The sequence below is a fragment of the Thunnus albacares genome, chromosome 1, assembly GCF_914725855.1.
Source record: "Thunnus albacares chromosome 1, fThuAlb1.1, whole genome shotgun sequence".
NCBI lineage: Eukaryota > Metazoa > Chordata > Actinopteri > Scombriformes > Scombridae > Thunnus > Thunnus albacares.
The window spans coordinates 16,973,766-16,995,340 of record NC_058106.1 but is presented as its reverse complement, the minus strand read 5'-3'; the positions used below and the strand labels follow the sequence as shown (position 1 = coordinate 16,995,340).

General features: G+C 40.6%; 1 protein-coding gene across 4 annotated transcripts; it reads left to right on the top strand.

The window, feature by feature from the left end:
• Nucleotides 1-638: 638 nt before the first annotated feature.
• On the top strand, nt 639-20,930 carry cenpf (centromere protein F). Of its 4 annotated transcripts, XR_006402822.1 has the most exons (39): nt 639-737; nt 1,730-1,901; nt 2,085-2,210; nt 2,803-2,873; nt 3,067-3,203; nt 3,393-3,484; nt 3,565-3,832; nt 4,042-4,244; nt 4,415-4,540; nt 4,677-4,805; nt 4,957-5,079; nt 5,577-5,712; nt 5,804-5,933; nt 6,068-6,347; nt 6,466-6,672; nt 7,388-7,596; nt 7,879-8,008; nt 8,673-8,951; nt 9,103-9,690; nt 9,865-10,038; nt 10,261-11,165; nt 11,248-11,459; nt 11,614-11,746; nt 11,875-12,022; nt 13,056-13,164; nt 13,488-13,747; nt 13,855-13,963; nt 14,085-14,290; nt 14,498-14,716; nt 14,944-15,087; nt 15,213-15,402; nt 15,486-15,583; nt 15,720-15,761; nt 15,962-17,032; nt 17,504-17,633; nt 17,788-18,483; nt 18,888-19,024; nt 19,419-19,601; nt 19,745-19,835. XR_006402822.1 is itself a non-coding variant. In XM_044346466.1 (38 exons), exons 2-38 carry the CDS (start codon nt 1,740-1,742, stop codon nt 19,934-19,936), a joined length of 8,568 nt encoding a protein of 2,855 aa, XP_044202401.1. In that variant the 5' UTR covers nt 639-737; nt 1,730-1,739; the 3' UTR covers nt 19,937-20,930. The 4 variants fall into 4 exon arrangements, 3 of the variants coding, with proteins under 3 accessions (XP_044202401.1, XP_044202392.1, XP_044202408.1); XM_044346466.1 differs by lacking the exon at nt 19,419-19,601 and having other exon boundaries at nt 11,617-11,746; nt 19,745-20,930; XM_044346457.1 differs by lacking the exon at nt 19,419-19,601 and having other exon boundaries at nt 19,745-20,930.
• Nucleotides 20,931-21,575: the final 645 nt, after the last annotated feature.

Sequence of the window (21,575 nt, the reverse complement as noted above, 5' to 3'; positions counted from 1 at the left end):
CTGCAGTAATCTTGCTGCACTTGCAAATTCATATCAGCTGTTTTTCAGTGGTCCAAGGCAAGCAGACAAGTATAAATGTTTCTTTTTTTTCAATATCTGTGCACTGGAGGCTTCAAGATTTCCACATCACACTTGTATAAGTTGTATACTGGACCTCGATTGGCTCCAAACTAGTCGTGATGTCACAAATCATGTTTGTAGGTGCACGCCTTAAACTCAGGTTTAAGATGAGCACAGAAACTTTCCTCCTCAGCAGATGAATGTGAAAACAGCCTTCAAATGTCAAACTATGTGGATACGTCATTCTGCACAGTGAAGCTAAAACATCCAACTGAAGGAACAAGAAAAAACATATTTTTCAATGGAGGAGGACTTAAAATATTTTAGATTCAACATGAAATGGCTCACGAGCTTCTCGCCCCACCCTAAGTTTGTTTAACTGATTATATCCGATAGTTTAGGGAAGTTAATGGTGGGTTAGATAAACAAGAGATTCAAAGGATGCTTGTTTGACATCCTGACATTGTTTATAAGTACTTACAAATAACACCACGTGGTGGCAGTGTTCAGACAAGGAACAGAGGTGAACCAATCATGTGCGCTGTATGACGAACGTCACGAGCACTGGCCAATGGGCATGGAGCTGAGTGAATTGCGGTTTCCTCCGGTGGAGTTTGAATTTTTCAACGAGAACAACTCAAACAGCTTCTGACTGATAAAGAAGCGCGGCGCCCAAAGTAAGTGCAGCTATCTTTAATCTTAATGTTTGCAGGTATTCATTCTAGCTTTAAGATCACAACACATTTAGTAGTTCCAACCTGTTGTATGGCTGAATTGTGTTTAAAATCAATGTTTAAAGTGTAACGTTAATTGACTTTCTTAACGTTAGCTGTCGGATTTGCTCAACCGTGTTCAACTCAAATAAGTTAACTAACGTTAGTTTAACATTAACAACAGTCACTGCTTTAAATTATACTGGTAACCCAACGCAATTTTAACGGTTCGCTTTAAATTAACGCAACGTTAACGCTAAAGTTAGTAATTATCTCAGATGTGTGTTTAACTAGTCGATCGATAAGATAAATAACGTTGAGGCGTATATGGTAACGGTAGCTAACATTACGGTTAACTGTAACGTAGCTAACAATAGCCAACTTTCATGCCCCCACGTTGTTTAAAAAATAACGCTTGGTAGTGACCAAGTTATTAAATGAACGCTAGTCTAAACGTTTACGTTACTGTTATACCGTCTCTTTACAACTAAAATGCAACGCATTAATGTGAGGAGGAAGATAACGTTAATCTTGGTACTATTGTTGCCTTCTTGTTACCATTAACGTTAGTTAACTAACGTTAATTAATTAGCCAACGGTACGTTATGTTAAATAAATATGTAGTTAGCGTCGATTAGCTTGCTGTTGTGCTTGTTAAGTGTAACTGGCAAATTAAAAGAAAAGAGGGGATTAACATAACGTTTAATGTGACTTAACGTTACCACTGAACTCTCCATGCCCTGTTATGCTGTGCAGTGTTGTAAGTTATTTTTTTTGTTTTCATCACATGGTTTCACCTGTATACAGTCATTCCTTGTGTATATTTCTGGAGATTGCTGTGTTGTTACATTGAGAACCACTAAACCGAAGTCAGATACCTTGTATGCGTAAACATCCTTAATTTGCAGATTTCTGTTGTTTCCCCCCTTTAACTGAAGTAATGTCTGTTTAATCAGGTAATTAACCATGAGCTGGGCGGTGGAGGAGTGGAAGGATGGACTTCCAGGGAAAGCCCTGCAGAAGATCCAGGAGATGGAGGTCCAGCTGGACAAACTGAAGAAGGAGAGGACCCAAAAACAGTTTCAGTTGGACTCCTTAGAGGCCGCACTGCAGAAACAGAAACAAAAGGTCAGTGTATAAGAGGAGAGGATGAATGGATTGAAAAATGAATATGTGTAGATGAATAAAACTGTATTGATTCATTTGGTGAAATTAAATAGAAACCCTATTAGAAAAACTACACACGAAATTAAAAATATTTTTAAAAAGTAGAATTACTTCCATTACCTATCTGTTTGTTACTTTCTCTAGGTGGACAGTGAACGCACCGAGATGTCTGCTTTGAAAAGAGAGAACCAGTCCTTAGTAGAGTCATGTGACTCTCTTGAGAAAGCCCGTCAAAAGGTTGCCCATGACCTGGGAGTCAAAGAGCAGCAGGTCAGTTTACTAGAGTGAGAAAGAAAGAAATATCAGCTGCAGTTGTTCTTCTATTTAATTTTTACTGGACATGACAACTGTTGCTGCACTGATAATTAACAGCTTTTAGTTTTGGTATCTGCAAAATCTAAGATTCTATTATAGGCTTTGTGAAAGGCAGTGAATCAAGTTTACTTATAACAAATATTCTCTTCAGATGAAATATAGCTGCAAGGTCAGGATTGCTGGTTTAAGCTTTCAATTACAAAAAGTACACTACAGATCTAAATGTCGTATTAGACAAAAACAATACCAAGCCAAGGGAAACTGAGTTTGAGTTTCAGTAGTATACATTTGAATGCAATTTTGAGCAGACGGACAATGGATTTGTATTACTGGAATGTCTTACAGTAATCAGAGAGAAAGTGAGTGTGATGTAGTGTTGCACTCTCCAGTGGGCAAACATGTGAAGTAGTACTTCATCTGTTTTTGTTAGCCATCAGTAGTACACAACTAAAAAGGTAGATGAGGTCCAAGTTATCATGCATATCTGGAATTAAACATGAAATTTTAACCTCCTGTGATCTTGACTGAACCCTGTTCCTGAACCTAGGTGAGCTACCTGGAGGGTCAGCTCAACTCCTGCAGGAAGACCATAGAACGACTGGAGCAGGAGCTCAAGAAGTGAGTTCAGTTGTATGTCTGTTGATATGCAGGATTAGTAAATGTTACTCCCGTGACTCTGCTCTTTATCACATTGTCATTAAGTAATGCTTGAAATGAATAAATATGAATCATGTTAACTTGACGGAAAGAACTCAAATCCTGTCTTTTGATGGCTAATGAAGCTGTCTTTTTTGTCTTTCCATCTGCTCAGATATAAAAATGAACTGGATCGCTCTCAACCTGCTGGCTCTTCTTCCTTGTCATCCTCTTCCGTTGATCTTCAGCCTTACACCACTCCACAGAAGAGTTTCTCTACTCCAGCTCCTGTGCAGTCTTACAGACAGCAGGGTATCTCCATTTGTTTTACCGTCCCAAAAGTTCATGCTGTATATTTAAGAAATTATTGTAATTATTTTTAGTGGTCCTGCCTGTTTTCTCCTTTTGTCCCTGTTTCCATCTCTGCCTTTTTTTCACCTCTTTTTTTTTTTTTTTTTTTTTACCCTGACCCCTGATGTAAATTGTACTTGTGTGCTACAGATAACAAACTAGAGGATCTTCAGGAGAAATACAACCAGGAGGTGGAAGAAAGAAAAAGGTTGGAGACTGAACTCAAAGTCCTGCAGGTCAAAGTGAGTACATTAGTATTATTTATTATGTGTGTGTTTGTGTCTTTTTAGTTGATTTGATGATGTTAATTTGTCTTTTCTAGATGTTGAATCAGTCATCAGTCAGTGTAAGCCACAAGGACATTGCTGCCCGCCAAGCTGGATCTTCCATATTCCCATGGCAACAGCAAGATCAGGCTCACAGCCGCCAGGATGCAATGGAAACGCCTCTGAAGAGGCGGGGGGCATCTCTGTGGGACGCCCACGAGGAGACACCTATCAAATCCTGCCAGCGAATGAGCTCTTCCAGAGCAATGCAGAGTCCCGCTGGGTCCTCCCAACAGATGGAGCAGCTAAAGACTCTCAACACAGGTGGGTTGTTTATGATATATATTAGAATTACTATCTTGTCTTTGGTATCTTCTCAGTAAAATATTAGCCAGCCTTTTATTTGTCACATTTTTTTTTACCCCTTTGGTTTGCATTCCTCTTGAAAAATGTATTTTAAGTAGCATCATTTGGGTTGAACAAGTTGAACATGTCTCGCAAGAGGGCTTGAATTTTTACCATTTCTTTATCAGAGCTGCGTGGCCGTGTGTCAGAGCTGGAGAGGAGTCTGTCCAATCAGGAGAAGGAAATTCGTAGCCAAGCCTCCAAACTGCAGGAACTACAAACCCAACTGAACCAGGCCCGCAAAGACCTGACTGAACGGGACAGAGACCTGGCCAAGCACAGCCATGAGTTGAGTCAGGCCACAGACCGACACCAGCAGCTTGAAGCCAAGGTAGATTTCTGTGACTTGTGCATAGAGACTTAATTATCGCTGGATAGATTTTTTTTCTGCTGGATTACACAGTTTGGAGGATAAAAAATATAGAAAAGATGGGTAAAACAGAGGAAAACACATATATGACCGATAGAGGTGGTTAAAATTTTGCTGTTTATTTCCCTTAGTGTTCATCAGTTGAGCAGAAGCTGAAACAAGTCACAGAGGAGATGAACTGTCAGAGACACAATGCTGAGAGCTGCAGACGAGCCCTGGAGCAGAAACTCAAGGACCAGGAGAGAGACAGTCAGAAGGTGCTACACCATGAAGTTGCACCATCATTAGACCTTAGACCTATTTTAAGATGTATTAAATATTATGTATATATGCATTTTAAAAAGACTTCTGTATTTTAATCAAAAAGTTTTGTACCTGTTACATCCTGTACAGGAGCTAGCTCAGCTGCAGAGTTCCCATCAGGCTTTGGACCAGCAGCTTAACCAGACCAGAACTAAGCTTACACAAGAGATCCAACAGTCCAAAAAAGAATACAACATACTGCAGGCTGACATGGAGAAGGTAATATCACTGTTGTGCTCTTGCTTCACCAACACTAATTCTTTCTTTCTTCACACATCAACTTCTCAACATGTCACTTAATCCTCAGTTAGTTGCTCTTCTTTTTGCAGTTATATGTCCTCTCCTTGACTCTTCTCTCTTGCTCCCCCAGATGAGTTTCCAGAAGAGTCAGACTGAGAGGGAGGTGGAGGAGCACAAACAGAAACTGCTGAGGTCAGAGCAGAGCCTCCAGGCCAGCCAGACCAAAGAGCAGGACCTTCGCAAGAAAATGGAGGTGGGTCCCACTGCCATGTTTCTGAAATGAGCTTTGTGTCGGTTGGGTCAAACAACTCTCACTTCAAAAGGAAAACACAAAGTACAATTGCTAATTTGTTTTGCTTTTTTTTTTTTTTTTTTTTTTTTTTAAACCTTTTTAAAAGTCAAATATTTTCAGAAGTTGCTTTTAGCATAGGATAGACTTCCTTTAATGGTGAATTGACAAGTCACTAGCAAGTCTTAAGCAAATTCCAAATTGTGAGAAAAGATAATGGAGGAATAAAAAAATGTCACATATCATCATATTTTGAGCAAATTACCCAAACATAAAGGTTTCAATACATACAAATTTGTCTCAATGCAAAGAGCAGGTCTTCCATATTCAATATTCTTCCTTCACTTTTCCTTTTTTTCCCCACCACACTAATTTGTCTTGGTCTCCATGTCTTTCCATCATCTTTTGGTGCCACTCATTTTCCTCTCTCATTCTTGTCCTCCCTCCCTTCCTGACTCCAGGAGCTGCAGAAAGAGAAGAACTGTGCATCTGTCCAGTTGGACCAGAGCACCAGGCGTCTGTCTCAGCTGGAGGAAGAGAAAAAGACCTCAGACCAGAGTTTCAAACGCACCCAGGGACTACTAGATGACCTCAAAGGTAACTTAGTTGAAGTGATGGTGAATTAGCTCAGGTTATGTGTTTAGTTTTTTGTTAAGTTTTTTACCTTGATTGTCTTTTTGCTTATCAGCTAAATCAGAGGGGCAGGCGGAGGAGCTGAAGAGACTTCAGTCTAAACTGGAACAGCAGACTCAAGCTTCATCCCGGGACCTGGAAAACTTGAAGAAGACACTTTCTGATGCAGAGACCAAAAATGACAGGTGAAAAATGACATTATTTTACTGCACAGAAGAAGGAAATTCAGTCACACTTTATGAAAGAGTAAAGAGAATAATATGTCTGTGATATTTAACCTGCTGTTCAATCATTCTGAATATATTTGATCACACTGTAGATCTCAGAAAGAACTGCAGACACAGAAGCAAGAGACAGAGCAGCTGACCAACAGGTTGACTGCCATAGAGAAGGAGAGCCAAGAGCTGAAAAACAGTCTCACTGTGAGTCAGAATGAGTGTAAGGAACTGAAACAAGAACATCAATCTCTGCTGGAGTGGAAGAAAGAGAAGGAGACCCTGATTAATGAAACTGAGGCAGTGCAAAAGGAGCTCACTGACAAAATTGGCAACTTGGAGAACAGTCTCAGCTCGCTGAATGAGACTACAGATGAACTTAAGGTAAGATGCAGTGGTCCTTTATATATACACTTAGATATACCACACATTCTGTCCAGATTGAGGTTAGTCTTTATGTAGTTTACCCTCAACCTAAATACTTGTATTTTCATTATTGTAGAAGCAGCTCAGGAGTGTAGAGGGAGACAAGGCCAGTCTGTCTGCTCACATCGATTCTTTGAAAGGAGAACTCCTCAATAAGAGCACAGAGTTGGAGGAGAGGGAACATCAGTACAATGAGCTCCAGTCTAAATTGTCTGAGGCTGGACAGAAGCACACCAAAGACCTGGAGAATGTTGGCGTGCAAGTGACACAGCTTGAAGCACAGGTGACTTTTTATGTTCTTCAATTGTTTTCCCATTTTGTGTGTATTAATATTCCTGTGAAGTGGGTGATCTTGAGGTACAGCAGGTCTGATAGTCTCCAAGAGGTCGCAGCAAGTTTCATAAGCAAAAATAATTGGTTTATGGGTAAAGAATAGCCCTCTACTAAAAGTTATGTACCAATGGAGATCTCCTCTGAAATTTTAATTTTAGTCTTGTGTCAGGTTCCATCCATGTTTGAGTCATGAGCCCTGACAACAGTAATTTCCGGGTGAGACATAAAACATGAGACATCTTAAAATGTTGAATGTGGCGATTGATAGAAAACATCCCTTCTTATGCTTCCTGTGCTACAATAAGTTTTTATTTCTATTTTTATTGATACTAAAGGGGAAAATGAAAGAAAAACAGACAACAAACAATAACAATAAAACTCTGACATCACAAAACACAACAGTTACCAAATATAAATATATCTCAGAGATACAAGCATTGCTATGCTGCAATAAGTTGATAAACAATGTTTCTGCATCACTGAATTGCAATGTACTTTCAGATTTTGGCATCTGGTAACAATACAGGACATGTAATAACATTTTATTTTTAAATGATTGGGCCTAAAGCTAAAGAATCAATAGCAGTTGAATATATAAATTTTAACCAGCACTTGCTGAAAAAGAGAATACTTTTGGCCTAGTACTTATTCTTTTATCTGAACAGGTAAAAGACCTGGAGACACAGTTGAGAAAAGAAATTACTCGAGCAGAGGAGGCTGAGAGGACCAACACTCAGCTGCAGGATGAGCACCAGACAGCCTGCGACTTGGCCCGCTCCAAAGACCAGCTGATAGAGCTGGGCCAAGCTGAAATCAGCCAGCTGAGGGAGAGCCTCGCTCAGGCCACTGCACAACAGGAGGAGCAAAATATCAGGTGGGGGTTTTATATGTTGTTTTTTACTTAGTAGTTTTGTATCAACTCTTTTTCCCAGTACAACAGCCCTGTGATAAGTCTTTACAAACTTTATAAAATTTGTTAAGGAAAGAGTTTTTGTTGGAACTGTGAGAAAGGTGTTGATACTACCTTGCTTCACTGTGCAACAAGAGTTTACAGGACGGTGACGGACACAGCCACAATCTCCTTGGAGAAACAATAAACACAACTTGCTTTTAACATGTGTATTTTCATGTCATCATCATCTCAAATCTCTGCTAGGTTGGTGGAGGAGAAGGCAGCCCTGCTGAAGCAATGTGAAGATAGTGTTGAAGCCAAGGCTGAGGAGACAGAGCAGATCAAGCTGCGTATGGAGGAAGCTCAGCAAGAGCTGCTGCTCACCAAAAACCAGGTCTGTTTTATTGGACTTAAACGGAAACTGAAACGTTTTGATTCTTTTGATTATTCGTTCATTTTATTTATTTAATCATTGGTCTTCTGTTTACTCATTCTGTCATTTCTTGTTAGTCAGTTTAGGAAGTAAAGCTTTTGAGATAATTGGCCTCTTAAAATGCTGGACAAAACTGTAAAAGCATACAAGGAGTAAATTGGGGGAAAAAGTACAGTGTAATAAAATCCAATATAACAGTCCTGTAATTAATATGATTATATGACAATTATAATTGTTGTTGAGACAATGTCAGGAAGGAGTTGATTCATCTCTACGGCCATTTTTAGGTTGTAGTAGTGGTGGTGTTGTGTTAGATTACAATATTAAATGTACAAAATAATCTAATATTGTAATAATACAAAAGGACTAATATTTTGATTTGATCAAATTGTTTTTCTCATAGATTTAATATTTACTCAATTTCTGTGTCTGGTACTCTGAGATGAGAAGTATCATAGTATTTTGACTGGGTACTGAATGTTTTTAATCTCAGTAAAATGAAACCTGTTGACTTTATGATGTCATGACCTCTGCTTTTTCATAGCATATCATTATGCTGAGTATCATTCCTTTCTTTAGTCCTAACCAACATAAGCCATAGTTGAAATTTCTCCTCATGTTTTAGATCAGTTCTATGGATCAGTTCCTTAAGGTCCAGGAGCAGCTGGGAGCTGAGCTGCAGAAGCAAATTAAGACGCTGTCAGACAAAGAAGAGGAACACAAAAAGATGTACGAGAAAAAATCAGAAGAGTTCAAACAGTTAGAGGAGGAGCTGAAAGATCTGCAGAGCCAGACAGAGGAGAAGGAGAAGCGGCTCAGAGAAGATGAAGCTCAGATTTTGTCTCTGGAGAAACAAAATGCAGAGCTGGAGACTGTTGTTCAAGAGATGAAGAAAGAAGCAGAGGTAAAATATTGTTTTATGTACCAGAATTATCTTTCATAATGTACAAATACAAACTTTGTTGATTTGTATCTTTGTCTGTCTGTAGTACACAGTTCAGTTTCCTCAAATCCAAATAAGCTTAATTCTCCTCATGTTCCTGTTTCTTATCAAGATCCTCGCACAGGCTCAGGCTGAGAAGATGAACAAGCTTCTGGAGCAGATATCTTCCTTAGAAGAGGAGATAACTGTGAACAAAGATGCTGCAGAGAAGCTTCCAGTATTGAAGAATGAACTTGATGTGGTCAACCAGTCCCACGTTGACCTTAAAAAGTGTCTAGAAGCTCTTGAGAAGAGTCACTCCTCCACTGTCGAAATCAAGTCCAACTTGGAGAACACCCTGACTGAGAAAATTAACTTGATCTCTGCTTTGGAAAAAGAGGTGAAAGAGCTCACAGAGAACATGAGCAATGAGTCAGAAAATCATGCTTTGGAAATTGAAAGTTTCCTGAACAAAGAGAAGAGCCTTAAAGAGCAGCTTGAAGCCGCTGAGCGAGCTGTAGCCGCTGCCAAAGTGGAATCAGCTTCTCGTCGGGAAGAGATCAAGACCATGAAGACGACTCTGTCTGCAGCTTCACGCGGCCTGGAAGAGAGAGACGGAACGATAAAGAGTCTGAAGGAGAAGCTGAATAAAGCAGAAGCAGAACAGACCAAAACATCAGATCTCCTGAAAGAGAAGATGGTTGCCATGAACAAAATCAAGGTTTGATTATTAATGCATTCTTGGTTACATTCTAGTGCATCTCACAACTGTAATATATTATATTAGACCTGATCAGGGATTTATATGAATGCGGGGTCACAAGTGGTAATCTTATTTTCAAATGATGTAAATAAGTCATTTAATATTTTTTTTCATATAATTGTTCACTTGAAGGTGCAACTGGAGATGCTTCAAATGGACCTTGAGGACAATGAGACAGCCATGAACTCTTTTGACAGCCACGTGGAGGAGCTGAAGGGAACTATAGAGTCACTCGAGGCTCAGCTAGCACACAACCAAACCCAGATGTCTGACATGGAGTTCCGGCTGGAAGACAGCAAGGCCCAGGTAGACCCAGTATCTTACACAAAATCTGTATAGTGTGGAGATTAATTTTCAACGTATTTCCATAAAGGCTGCAAATTGAATGTGGCTTACCAATGCCTGGTTTGTTTACTTGTCAAAAGTTCAGGTAACAAATTGGCATCATGAGTAGGGAAATTCAGGAGATGCTTCTGTTGCTCTGTACCTTTTATTAATCTTTAATTCCATCTTCTTCTTTTTTTTTAGGTCTCTGTCTTGGAAGCCCGGTTAGAGGAGGTCGAGTCTCAGAACTCTGTGCTGGAGTCACAGTACGTCACAGCTAAAGAGGAGCTATTGGAGAGGAGCAATGACATAACTCGTCTGGAAGAGGACGCTATCCAACGAAGCCAACTGGAGACAGAAGTTTCTACATTAGAGTCTAAACTCAGTCAGATCACAGAGGAAAAGGTCAAGCTAGAGACAAGCCTCAGGCAGATAATTGAAGACAAAGACAATAATGTCAACCAGCTACTTCAGGAGAGAAACAGCCTCGAGACTACTTTGAAACAATTAACAGATGAGAAAGAGCAAGTCGAAACTGACATGATGCAAATAAATGCAGAGAAGAAACAGTTGGAAGCCAACCTAGACAAGCTAGGTGAAGAGAACAAGCACCTGCAGACCAATGTTAAGCAGTTAACTGAAGAAAAGCAGCAAACACAGGCAAAGATCGAACAAATGACTGCAGAGAAACAAGAAGCTGGATCAACCTTGAAGCAGCTCATTAATGAGAAAGCCCAACTAGATGTTACCCTGAATCTGATAAATGAGGAAAAATCCCAACTTGAGGCTAAACTTAGTGAACTAACCTCTAAGACAAGCAAATTAGAAACCAATTTGAATCAAGTAGCTGAAGAGAAGCTTCAGCTGGAGATAAACAACAATCAGCTGACTGAAGAGAACACAAAACTACAATCCAGTGTTGATCAAATCACTGAAGATAAGTTGCAGTTACAAGAGAGCATAGAGAGGCATGAAGATGAGTTGGCTTCACTCAAAGAGGAGAAGGAGTGTATCCAGTGCTCCCTCCTGTCGTCAGAGCAGGAGCACCAGAGGCTGAAGGAGCAGCTTGAAATGAGGGACAAGAGAACGGAGGAAGAGAACAGAGAGAGGTAGATCTTCTGCCTTTTTTCTTGGTTTTATACTATTAATATTAGCTTGAATGATAATAGTAACTTTTATGTTGTATTACAGGAGCCAACAGTTTGAGGCAGAGCAGGCTGAACTGCAGCAGAAGCTGGCTGGTCTACAAAAAGAGCTGACTGTGTTCAAGCAGCAGTACGATTCAATGCTGGAGCAGGTGGGCCAACAACACAGCCTCATACAGCAGCTCTCCGAATCACAGGGAACCCAGAGCTCAGGAGAGAAACTCAGCCACATGGAGTCTGAGGAGACAGAAATCTGTGGTGAGTGTCAAACAAATCTAGATTCAAGTTTTGTTTTGTTTTGTTTTGTTGTTGTTTTTTTTAACACTGCTGTGTCAGATTTAATGTATTGTGATTGTCACTTAAATTTTCAATACATGTATTTAGATTGAATGATCTGTTATGGTTTCCTCAGCAGAAGCAGCAGGCCACACCGATGTGGAGCCCAGTATGGAGACAGAACTCGATGCCCTTCCAGTAAAAGAACAACTGAGCACTGAGGTGTCTGAACTGGGTGATTGTTCCCATCAGTCTGACGAGTCTTTCAGGTACGATGACTTTTGCACTGAGCAGACATATACAATGCACCATTGTGTGTTGAATGTGTGTGGGGGGGGGGGGGGGTTGTCGTTGTTTTTTAACGTGATGAATAAAGAATCTACCTCTCACCTGGTAGTGAGTCAGAGTCGGTTTCCAAGGGAGACATCATCGAACAAGCGATGATCCAGGAACATTTGGAGGAGAAGAGGGATGAGTTTGCAGCTGACGGAGAGGAAATGAGGAGAAACGAGGAGGCGCTCCATCAGCAGCAACCCTTGGATCAGGTAGAAAACAATTATTACAACAATATATGTGTCCTTAGCGTTAGGAGACCAACAACAGCTGTGAGTGCTTTTTTGCCAGTGACAGCTGTGGCTGGAAGCATTATGTTTTCAGGTTCCCCATCCGTATGACCAGTTCTCGTGAACGCAATATCTCAGGAACACCTGGAGGGAATTTCTTCAAAATTGGCACTAACATCCACTTGGACTCACAGATAAACCGATTAGATTTTGGTGGTCAAAGGTCAAGGTCACTGTGACCTCATAAAACATGTTGTTGACCATAACTCAAGGATTCATATGCTAATTATGACAAAGTTTCACACAAATGTCTAACGGGATAAAATGATGAAGTGATGACATTTTATATCAAAAAGGTCAACTCACTGTGACATCATAAACACAAACAAACAAACAAAAACACTTTTCTGGCCATTATTCAACGCCATAACTCAGGAACAGAAGGGCAGATTGTGACCATATTTCACATTTGGTCAGATACTGAATTGGTGACACTAATCTTGGGTGTTCACATTGAAACTGTGGTGATTGTTCAGATCGTCTGTGCTGCCGGGTTGAAGAAGTGTGTGAAGCATCCACGTTTTAGAATTTGTTGCTTCTTTGCAGCAGCATCCATATGTGAAACTTTGTCTACTGTCATTGCTACAACTTTGTGTTCTATCAGAATCAGCTTTATTGGCCAAGCGTGTGAACACATACAAGGAAAATACACTTAATAGCTTTTTATTTAATTTCTTCAAAGTCTTTGCTACAAATATTATGAGTCTGGACAGACATGGATTAAAACTGCCACTTGACTGGTTGGCAGAGGCATACAACCATGAGGTGGTATTTTTAGTTTTGCTTTCAAAAAGTTCGATTTTTTTTTATTACAGCCTTTTTAAATTCATGCTTTTTATAGTTTTTTCTGCACATACCATATATGTAAGCGATATTATACAGTATGCTTGGATAAGGTGAACCGAATGACCTTAGTTGTCAGTCTTTGATGTTTTGTTCTTCTTCTTTCTTGCAGGTTCCTGCTGACAGCGGTCCCAGGGACGTTCTTGAAGATAAACCTGAAAACTGTGAGATGTCTCTTCCTTCCTCCTCCCCAGATGAGACCAGAGAGTTGAAATCCTCTGGTGAGTAATTAGATGGCCCTTATGCTTGCAGTTTCAATAATTGTGTGTTTTCTTGGGTTTATTTACTTTGTTTACTACCTATCTCCCACTTTAGATTAATGCTTTTAACATTTTCTGCACTTTCATTGTTTTACAACAACAACAAACAACAAAGTTTTAAAACAAAACTCAGGCTGTTGTGTAGCTAATACAAGCATCACGTCATATTTCGACTTCTGGGCCTTCAACTAGACACTTGATGATTTGTGTGCATTATGATTCAGACTATGAAATATTGATTGAACTCTGATGCATGATTTGTCTTTATTTTATCTGTCCACCAGTGACAGAGTCATTCCAGTCACACGATGACCTCGACCACTACAAGGACACAATCACAAAACAAGAAAATGAACTCCAGACCCTGCGATCAGAGTTTGACCTGCTGAGCTCCGACCTTGCACTGAGAAAGGAACTGACCTCTGACTTGGAAGTCCAAGTTCAAAACTTGGAGAAGAAAGTTCACGCAGCAGAGGAAGAAGCACATAGTGCAGTACATAAGCTGAAAGTTGCTTTGAAGGAGCAGAAAGACGTTACTGATCAGGTAGAAGAGATAAATTGCAGAATGCTAGATACCACTTTAGTACTAGTGTAATAGCATTTATCATTTAAGTGTCTTAACCGATACAAACTCTGTGTGCTTATATTTAGATGGCTCGGCTGTCGGAGGAGAGGGAGACATTGACTCTGCAGCTGCAAACAGCTAAATGCCAGCTGGCTGATGTTATGGAGATGCTAGAAGGACTGGAAATGGCCAAAGGTACATTTCTTACGTTTTTTGTTTGTGTGTTCATACTTACAAAAACAGTTTGAATTGAAGTATATCGTGTGATTGGGTTAAAGATGTATACTGAAATCTTGTATTTTGCTTTGTTCTGTAGGTGGATGGGATGAGAAGTTCCTTCAGCAGGAGAGTGAGCTGAGGAGGGTTCGCTCTGAGAAAGCTAACCTGGAGCAGCACATCCTGGGCATGGAGGGTGAGCTGGAGACCCTGCAGGAGGAGAGCACCACACTGAAGGATGAGATGGAAACTCAGAGGAGAACGTGTTCAGGCATGGAGCAGCAGATAGAAACACTCACGACAGAGGTGAGCGCTCGGTCAAAAGCCTGTGAGCTAAAACATCAAAATATGTAGAAGTGGTTAAATTAACAGCAAAATTATCCATCAAAGAAATACAATTACATTTCCCCCATGCAAAAACATTGTATTAAGATTGTAATATTCAGAATATTCTGTGTTTGAAGCTTACGGATCAGTGTGGCTTAATAATTCTAAATCTCATCATCTCTCCAGACGACCCAGCTGAGATCTGAACTTGTGTCCTGCTCTGACGAGAGAGATGAGCTGAACCAGTCTTTGAGCCAATGGAGAGAGAAAGTTCGGGGTCTGGAGAAGACTAACGGTGACACCAGAAACTTAATCTCCATCCTGGAGGACGACATCAGAGCAGGGAGGAAGGAGTACGAAGCTCTGCAAAGCAACATGGAGAAAGTGAAGACAGAGAGGCAGCAGGTATGTACATAGAGAACTCAAGAGAGAGGGTGGCGTTATTGAGGGTCTGAGACCTGGTTACAAGTGTTTTCTGTAACACTGTTGCCCGTGAGGATGATGGAGAAATACTGATGATTTTTATGTTGACATACAAAAGGCTATGAGCTGCTGATAGTATGCACATGTCTGGCTTACATCTAGCTTCAGTTTTGTTCTTTAAAAGTCCATTCTCTCTTTTTTTTCTAAAGCTGTTGGAGCAGATTAAGACACTGGAGCAGGCAATCTCCCAACAGAGTGGAGAAAAAGAGCAGCTTATCGGGCAGCTGGACAAGATCAAAGAAGACAACACCTCCACCAATCAAAACACTGAGTCCATGGTCAGCAAGATACAGGTGAGTGGGAAGTATGATACAAAACATCTTGTTGTGTGCATACTTTTAAAAATTGCTTTTTGAGTTTGGTTTTCCACAGAGAACATGTATTGATTCCTTGTTTTCCCTCCTGTTTCTATCCCAAGGCTTTAGAGGTAGAGGTGAGTCAACTGTCACAATCTCTGGAGTCTTCTCTACTAGAAAAAGGAGAGATTGCCTCTCGTCTGAACTCCACACAAGATGAGGTCCAGCAGATGAGGACAGGTATTGAAAAGCTCCAGGTCCGCATCGAGTCGGACGAGAGGAAGAAAAGAAAGATGGGAGAGCTGCTCAAAGGTAACTCCTTGTGTCTTTGGAAATTACATAACCTCTTCAGTGTTGTAAGAAGTTGGCCTGACTGTGACTCTCCATCTCTGTAGCTGCCCAGAGAAAGTCAGACTCACTGCAAGACCGCATTGATGCCCTGGAGCGAGAGAAAGAAGAGGGAGAGCGAGATCTAGAGGAAGCAGTGCTACAGGTACTCTGTCGTAAACATTTATGTCTGACAAAAACATAAAGAGACAGCTAACTTTTACCTTTGCCTGGATACAATTCATATAAGAGAAGGTTTGGTCACCTTGTATTAAATGTAAATGTTATTTGCTGTTATACAGGCTGAGACAGCCAAAGCTGAGCTGGAGGAGGAGAGGAAAAAGGTACATTCATCTGTAATCCTTTTCCATATATCTGTGATGTTTTTTATGTTGTAAATCAATTAAGAAATATATTAATCGGAATTCTCCTCCTTTTCTCCTTTCTTTATCATCCTGATTTTCTCCTCCACTCCTTGCTTTTCTTCTTTAACTTAATATCTGCTGCTGTCTGTGTTCAACCCTCACCACCTTCTGACCTTTAGGTGGAGGAGGAGAAGAGAGAGCTCAGTGAGAAACTGTCAGAGCTTTCTGCCACGCTGGACAACCTGAGATCTGAGAAAGAACACATGGAGCGAGAGCTGGAAACAAAAAACAGAGAGATAGAAGAACTGAAGGCAGCTAAGGAGGAGCTGGAGAGAGGGTTGGAAAAGGCAGAGACCGATAGAAGAGAAGAGGAGGAAAGACAGAAATACAGGGTTGAAGAGCTGGAGAAAGGAATGAGAGAGGAAGCAGAGAGGCAAACCAGACAAGTAGATGACCTCCAGGCACAGCTGGAAGCCTCTCGGCAGAGAGAGATCTCACTTGGACAAAAGAGTGCAGAAACTGAGGGAGAGAAAGAGAGGATGCAGTCTCTGCTGGTGGAGTTGGAGAAAGAGAAACAGTGTCTGCAGAGTTCTCTGGAGGAGTGGCAGACAGAAAGAGACAGCCTCCGCTCTCAGGGAGAGGAGTGGGAGAAAGAAAGGAACGATCTGAGTTCTCGCATTGAGTGTTTGGAAGATGAAATCAAGGAGCTTAAAACACTCATAAAAGCTAAAGAAGAAGAGAGAGAAGTGTTGGAAAAGGAGAAAGAGAGGGAGGCAGATGAGAAACAAGCCTCAGTGAAATCCATCTCATCCCTTATGGCAGAGAAAGAACAGATAGAAGGAGAAAATGGCCGCCTGGTAGAGGAGAAAGAGAAACTGCACTCCACCCTTTTGTCAGTAGAACAAGAGAGAGATAGCCTGCGCTGCACTCTTGCATCCGTAGAAGAAGAAAAAGAGAAACTCGAGCAAGAGAGAAAGGTGTTGGCAGATGAGAACGAGAGGCTTCATTCTAGCGAGGAGAAACACAACATGCAGCAAACTGTTTCTTCACTGCAGGAAGAGAAAGAAAGAATAGAGGAGGAAAGACAGAGGCTAGAAGCTGAAAAACATCAACTGCAGTCTTCCCTTTCATTGATCGAAGAAGAGAAGGAGAACTTGTCTTCAGCTCTTTCTTCACTGGAACAAGAGAAGCAAAAAGCAGAAGGAGAAAAAGAGAAACTCGCACTGTCCGTCTCACAGCTCAGTGAGCAGGTATGTGCACACAGACAAATCTATTCAGGTCTAAAATAGGGAAAAAATAATTGTGTAGTTCCAATCACTGTGTCAACACAGGTTTGGAAGTTGCAACACTTTAAAATGATCCATTTCACTCTGTAGCTATAAAGAATAATCATCATCATTTTACCTTTTAAACATTACTCATGAAAAGCTTAAATCACCAATTTCTCCGCCACAATCAGTCACTTCAGTACAACACAACAGTTAAAAGATGTAAAGCAGCAGTATGTTTGCACACGCTGTTCTTAGATAAGTGTTGGAATAATCATTTTAAAACAATGATTGAAATTGAAAATGAAGGTATTTCTGAAATGGCCCGTGTATGAGGAAGCTTGTTATACAGTTACACAGACAACAACTTATGATACAAGTGAAAATTATAATTGTTCTTTTATTTTAATTCCACATGTCTCAGTATCTTCACTTTCTGTCTGTCCCTTCAAGGTCTCAGAGCTGTCATCTCGTGCTGCTCGTCTGTCTAAAGAGAGAGACTCTGCCCACAGCAAGATGAGTCTTTGGATGAAAACTTGCAAACAGCTGGAGGAGGAAAAGCAAATGATGTTGAATAGCTCAGGTGAACACATGATTTACAGATTTATCATTCAGTTTTCTGTAGAATTTGAGGTTTTGTTATTATACTTTTTTACATTTACTTCAGTGCTTCAGATTAAATCTCTAGAAAGCACAACTGAATCGTCTTGTTAACTTGGGCCACGTTCTTGTTACAGGAGAGGGAAGGAGCAGTGAGGAGGTACAGACTGAGGTGAACCAGCTGAAGATGCAGGCAGAGGAGACGAAGAAAGAAGTGGAAGACCTGAAGACAGCCCTGGAGGAGAAGAGGCTGCAGGCTGAAGAGACAAACAAGGAGGTGGAAGATCTTAAGGCTGCACTCGATGGTAGGAAGGAGGAGTTGGAGGAGAGGAACAGAGAGCTGGAGGAGATGAAGAGTGAATTGCAAGAACTAAACAACCTTCTGGAGGAGAAGAGCAGGGAGACGGATGAGAGCATGGATAAATACTGCAGCTTGATGGTTGAATTCCACAAACTGGAAGAGACCAACGACGCACTGACAACACGGCTGGAGCAGATCACTGCCACCAAACACGCTAAGGAAGCAAACGTCCACTCGAGCAGCTCCGACAGCCGCCGGCGCTCAGCAAGGAAATCTGTCTCCAAACATCAGGAAATAAAACTAGAGGACAACGCTGAGAACATGGCTCCTTCAACACCTCAGAGGTCTCCGCAGGGGTCTTCTTCGGGAAAACGAGGTCACCGTGATATGAGTGATAAAGACAGCGCACAGGAGGCACTTCACAACCTGACAAAGAAGATCCGAGCCAACACAGTGACCACGCCCAAACCAAAAACTCAACAGGAAGATGAGGAGTTCAGGCCAGAGGGACTTCCTGAGCTGGTGCAGAGAGGTAAAAAATGTTTAGCATGCTGGATTAATGGGTCTTGCACAGCCTGAAGCAGCCATTTGACTCGGTCAGAATTTGAAAACACATTCCCTGTAGTTTGTTCTCTGTCCAGGTAAACAAAACTATTGGCGTAGCAACATTCAGATAAAAATTTGGCATTAAGTTTTAGTTTAGACAGTCAGGCCTTTTAAGGATAATCACAGTATCGTGCTCTACTCTCAAACCTTTCTGTCAGTTTGAAATACTGTTCTTAGATTTCAAATGACCTCCATGTGGTGATTCCACGAAATCACTGAGCGGAACACTTGTTGGATTGCCAGAAAAATAAAGTATCATTAAATTTTCATTTATCATAAGAATCATTCTCTGTAGTAGAAGAAAATAAGTCATCATTTGTACTCTGTCAGGTTTTGCTGATATTCCTCTGGGGGAGGCTAGTCCATTCATCATGAGGAGAACCACAGTGAAGCGCTGCAGTCCTCGACTGGCCGCCAAACAGACCTGTACGACATCTGCTGCCTCCACATCTGGATCTGACAGCAAGGTGAGCAGCAATCCCTATGATTAACCCTCAACACTCATGTCAACACAAACAGCAAGTTCTTTAAAACACTTAAACGTGACTGCAAAGAGTCTAAAGTATTTCAAAGAATGGAGTCTGGCTCCAGGAATAGAGAAAAAAAAAGGACAAGATGGTGGAATAGGACTAAACATGTGCTGCTAGTGTCTTGTAGGGTGACATACTCTCAAATGTCAGTAAAATGCACTTGAATGTGTCTGCTTCTCCTGAGAAGTTTGACTTTTTTGTGGTGTGTTATTTTTACAGGAAACTAATCACTGCAGTGTAATTACCAGTTAATCACTGTGTCACATTGGATATATTTCCACTCACTGTCAGGCAGCTTTTACACATGGATGAACAGGGCGGTATGTGTTAGTTTATGTTGCTGGGCCCCTGATGTTCCTTCAGGATATCCGGACCCCCTCCCATCTTTGAGTCAGTCCAGGTCAGGTCAGGTCCGCTTCTTATCGCGTCAGGTCAGCTGAAGTGAACCAGAAGTGGATTTAGAAGGATGTAGAGGTTTCAGTTCAAAGGATCAAAAGAGGAAAGAATGTCTCAGGTACCTGCGTGATTGATCTTGCTGTGTGACTGTGTCTGAACATCAGGTGTCACTGCAACATGTACTTTTATTTCTTTTAAAATACCAATGTCCTACCTCTCTCTTTATCTTGTCATCTGTATCATCTTGTTTCCTCTCTCAAGGTTTTGGGGTCCTTATCCCTCCAGAGTCCCTCCACTGGTACAACAGCAGACAGCGCCAACAGGAAGCGTCTTTCTCCAAGTAGCCCGGAGAAACCTCCTCGTCGGTCACTGAGTTTACGGAAGACTCCAGAGCAGAAAGAGAAACTTTTAAGAGAAGAAACACAGCAAGGAGACAACTGTCATGTTCAGTAGATCAACACACACAGTCCTGCACTTGTGATTTATTTGTAGAAATATGCACATTTACACTCAAAGATACAAAAGATTAACACTCCACTTTTTTAAAAAAACACTTATTTTAGTAAAGACACATTTATTCTAATTCACATTAATCCTAAACAGATAATGCACCTTTTAATTTTATTTTTACAGGCTGTGTGTCACTTAGTTTTATTTCTGTTAATCTTTAATCCTCAACTGCAAAAGACCTAATTACACTTTGTCTACTGCTCTCTGTTGTTCACTGAAAATCATTATGAGAAATCACCAAAGCAAGATGAGGTGGCAGGTTTCGACACTTCCTCACAAAAAAACATCACAACAAAGCAACTTTAAGTCTATTATAGTGCTGATTTTCTTCATAGCCCTACATTTCAGTATGCTCTGTTTCAAGCAAATCTTTTTTGTCTGTTTTTCTGTGTTTTAGAAGGAAACCAACATTGTTTTGTGGTTCCTCTGAATGTAAACCAGCCGAGTCTTTGTTCCTCTTCAGTCCATCTTCATCTCTTCACCCTTTAACAGTCTGTTTGTGTCTTTAACGCTGACTCACTGTTCATACTTCATTTTCTGTTGCACTGTTCTTGTGTTCTTGGGTTGTGGACTTTGTACATAGTAGATGATGTAAACAGTAATAACCGCTACACCCCGTTCGTCTGTTAGTCCTGCAACACGGCAGCTAAGATTGTGTAGATTTTCTGTGCTGACTGTGTTTCAAATTTTCTAGATATTTTTATAGATGATGTCGGAAAGAAAAGTAATACATTTGTGTTTCTTTGAACTAATCTTTACAGCATCTCTGCATTTTATCATTTCTGTTTTTATTTACATAGAAGACATTATTATTATTTAGGTATAGATCATATAATCTGGTATCTTGATATGTGATCAAGCTTATAGGTGATTGTAAATAGTTAATGCCAAATAGTTGAAAATTGCTTTTTTTACTAAACAGTTTTTTACTGCTTCACGGCTTGTGTGGTTTCTTTGTCACTTTACACAAGTCTCTTGTCTTCACTACTATTATTATTGGAAATAATACTTTTAGCTTTACTTATTATTGTCCATATAACTGATGTCAAAGTTCTGCTGGCGAGGATCTCTCAAATATACACAGAAAAAGTTATCTTAAAAAGTTACTGGAAACATGAAATGTTAAACATCTGAACAAGAATCTGATGTGAAGGTGAAAATATAGAAACACCTTTATGTTGCTGTAACAGTGGTGTGAATAAGTTAACGCTGCCTGTGTCATACAAGTACACAGCAGTTCACGCTGCCACCACAGGGTGGAGAACCTGAGCCATACAGAGAAAAGATGTTAGACTTGGGTGTTGGGTAAAATTTTATTTTAATTTTCCAAATATCAACACACATCATATACACCTCAACACAAACAAAATATTAACAGCCACCACAATAAACCCACAAAACAAAAAAATATTCACTAAAGTCTCAAAGCAAACAAACTCAACCTCGCTGTCTTCATATGATGGTGTACAAAAAACAAAATGACATAAATCTTCACATTCAGTTAATTAGTCGTGTACATTCTTCTCCACCATTTGAACCTTTCAAACACTTCAGTCAGGGCACAAAAATTGTGGCCTCATCA

Coding starts and splice junctions, on each gene's coding strand:
- cenpf (XM_044346457.1), top strand. CDS start 1,740: ATGAGCTGGGCGGTGGAGGAGTGGAAGGATGGACTTCCAGGGAAAGCC. Junction 5,713..5,803: donor ACTACTAGATGACCTCAAAG/GTAACTTAGTTG, acceptor TTTGCTTATCAG/CTAAATCAGAGGGGCAGGCG. Junction 6,348..6,465: donor AGACTACAGATGAACTTAAG/GTAAGATGCAGT, acceptor TCATTATTGTAG/AAGCAGCTCAGGAGTGTAGA.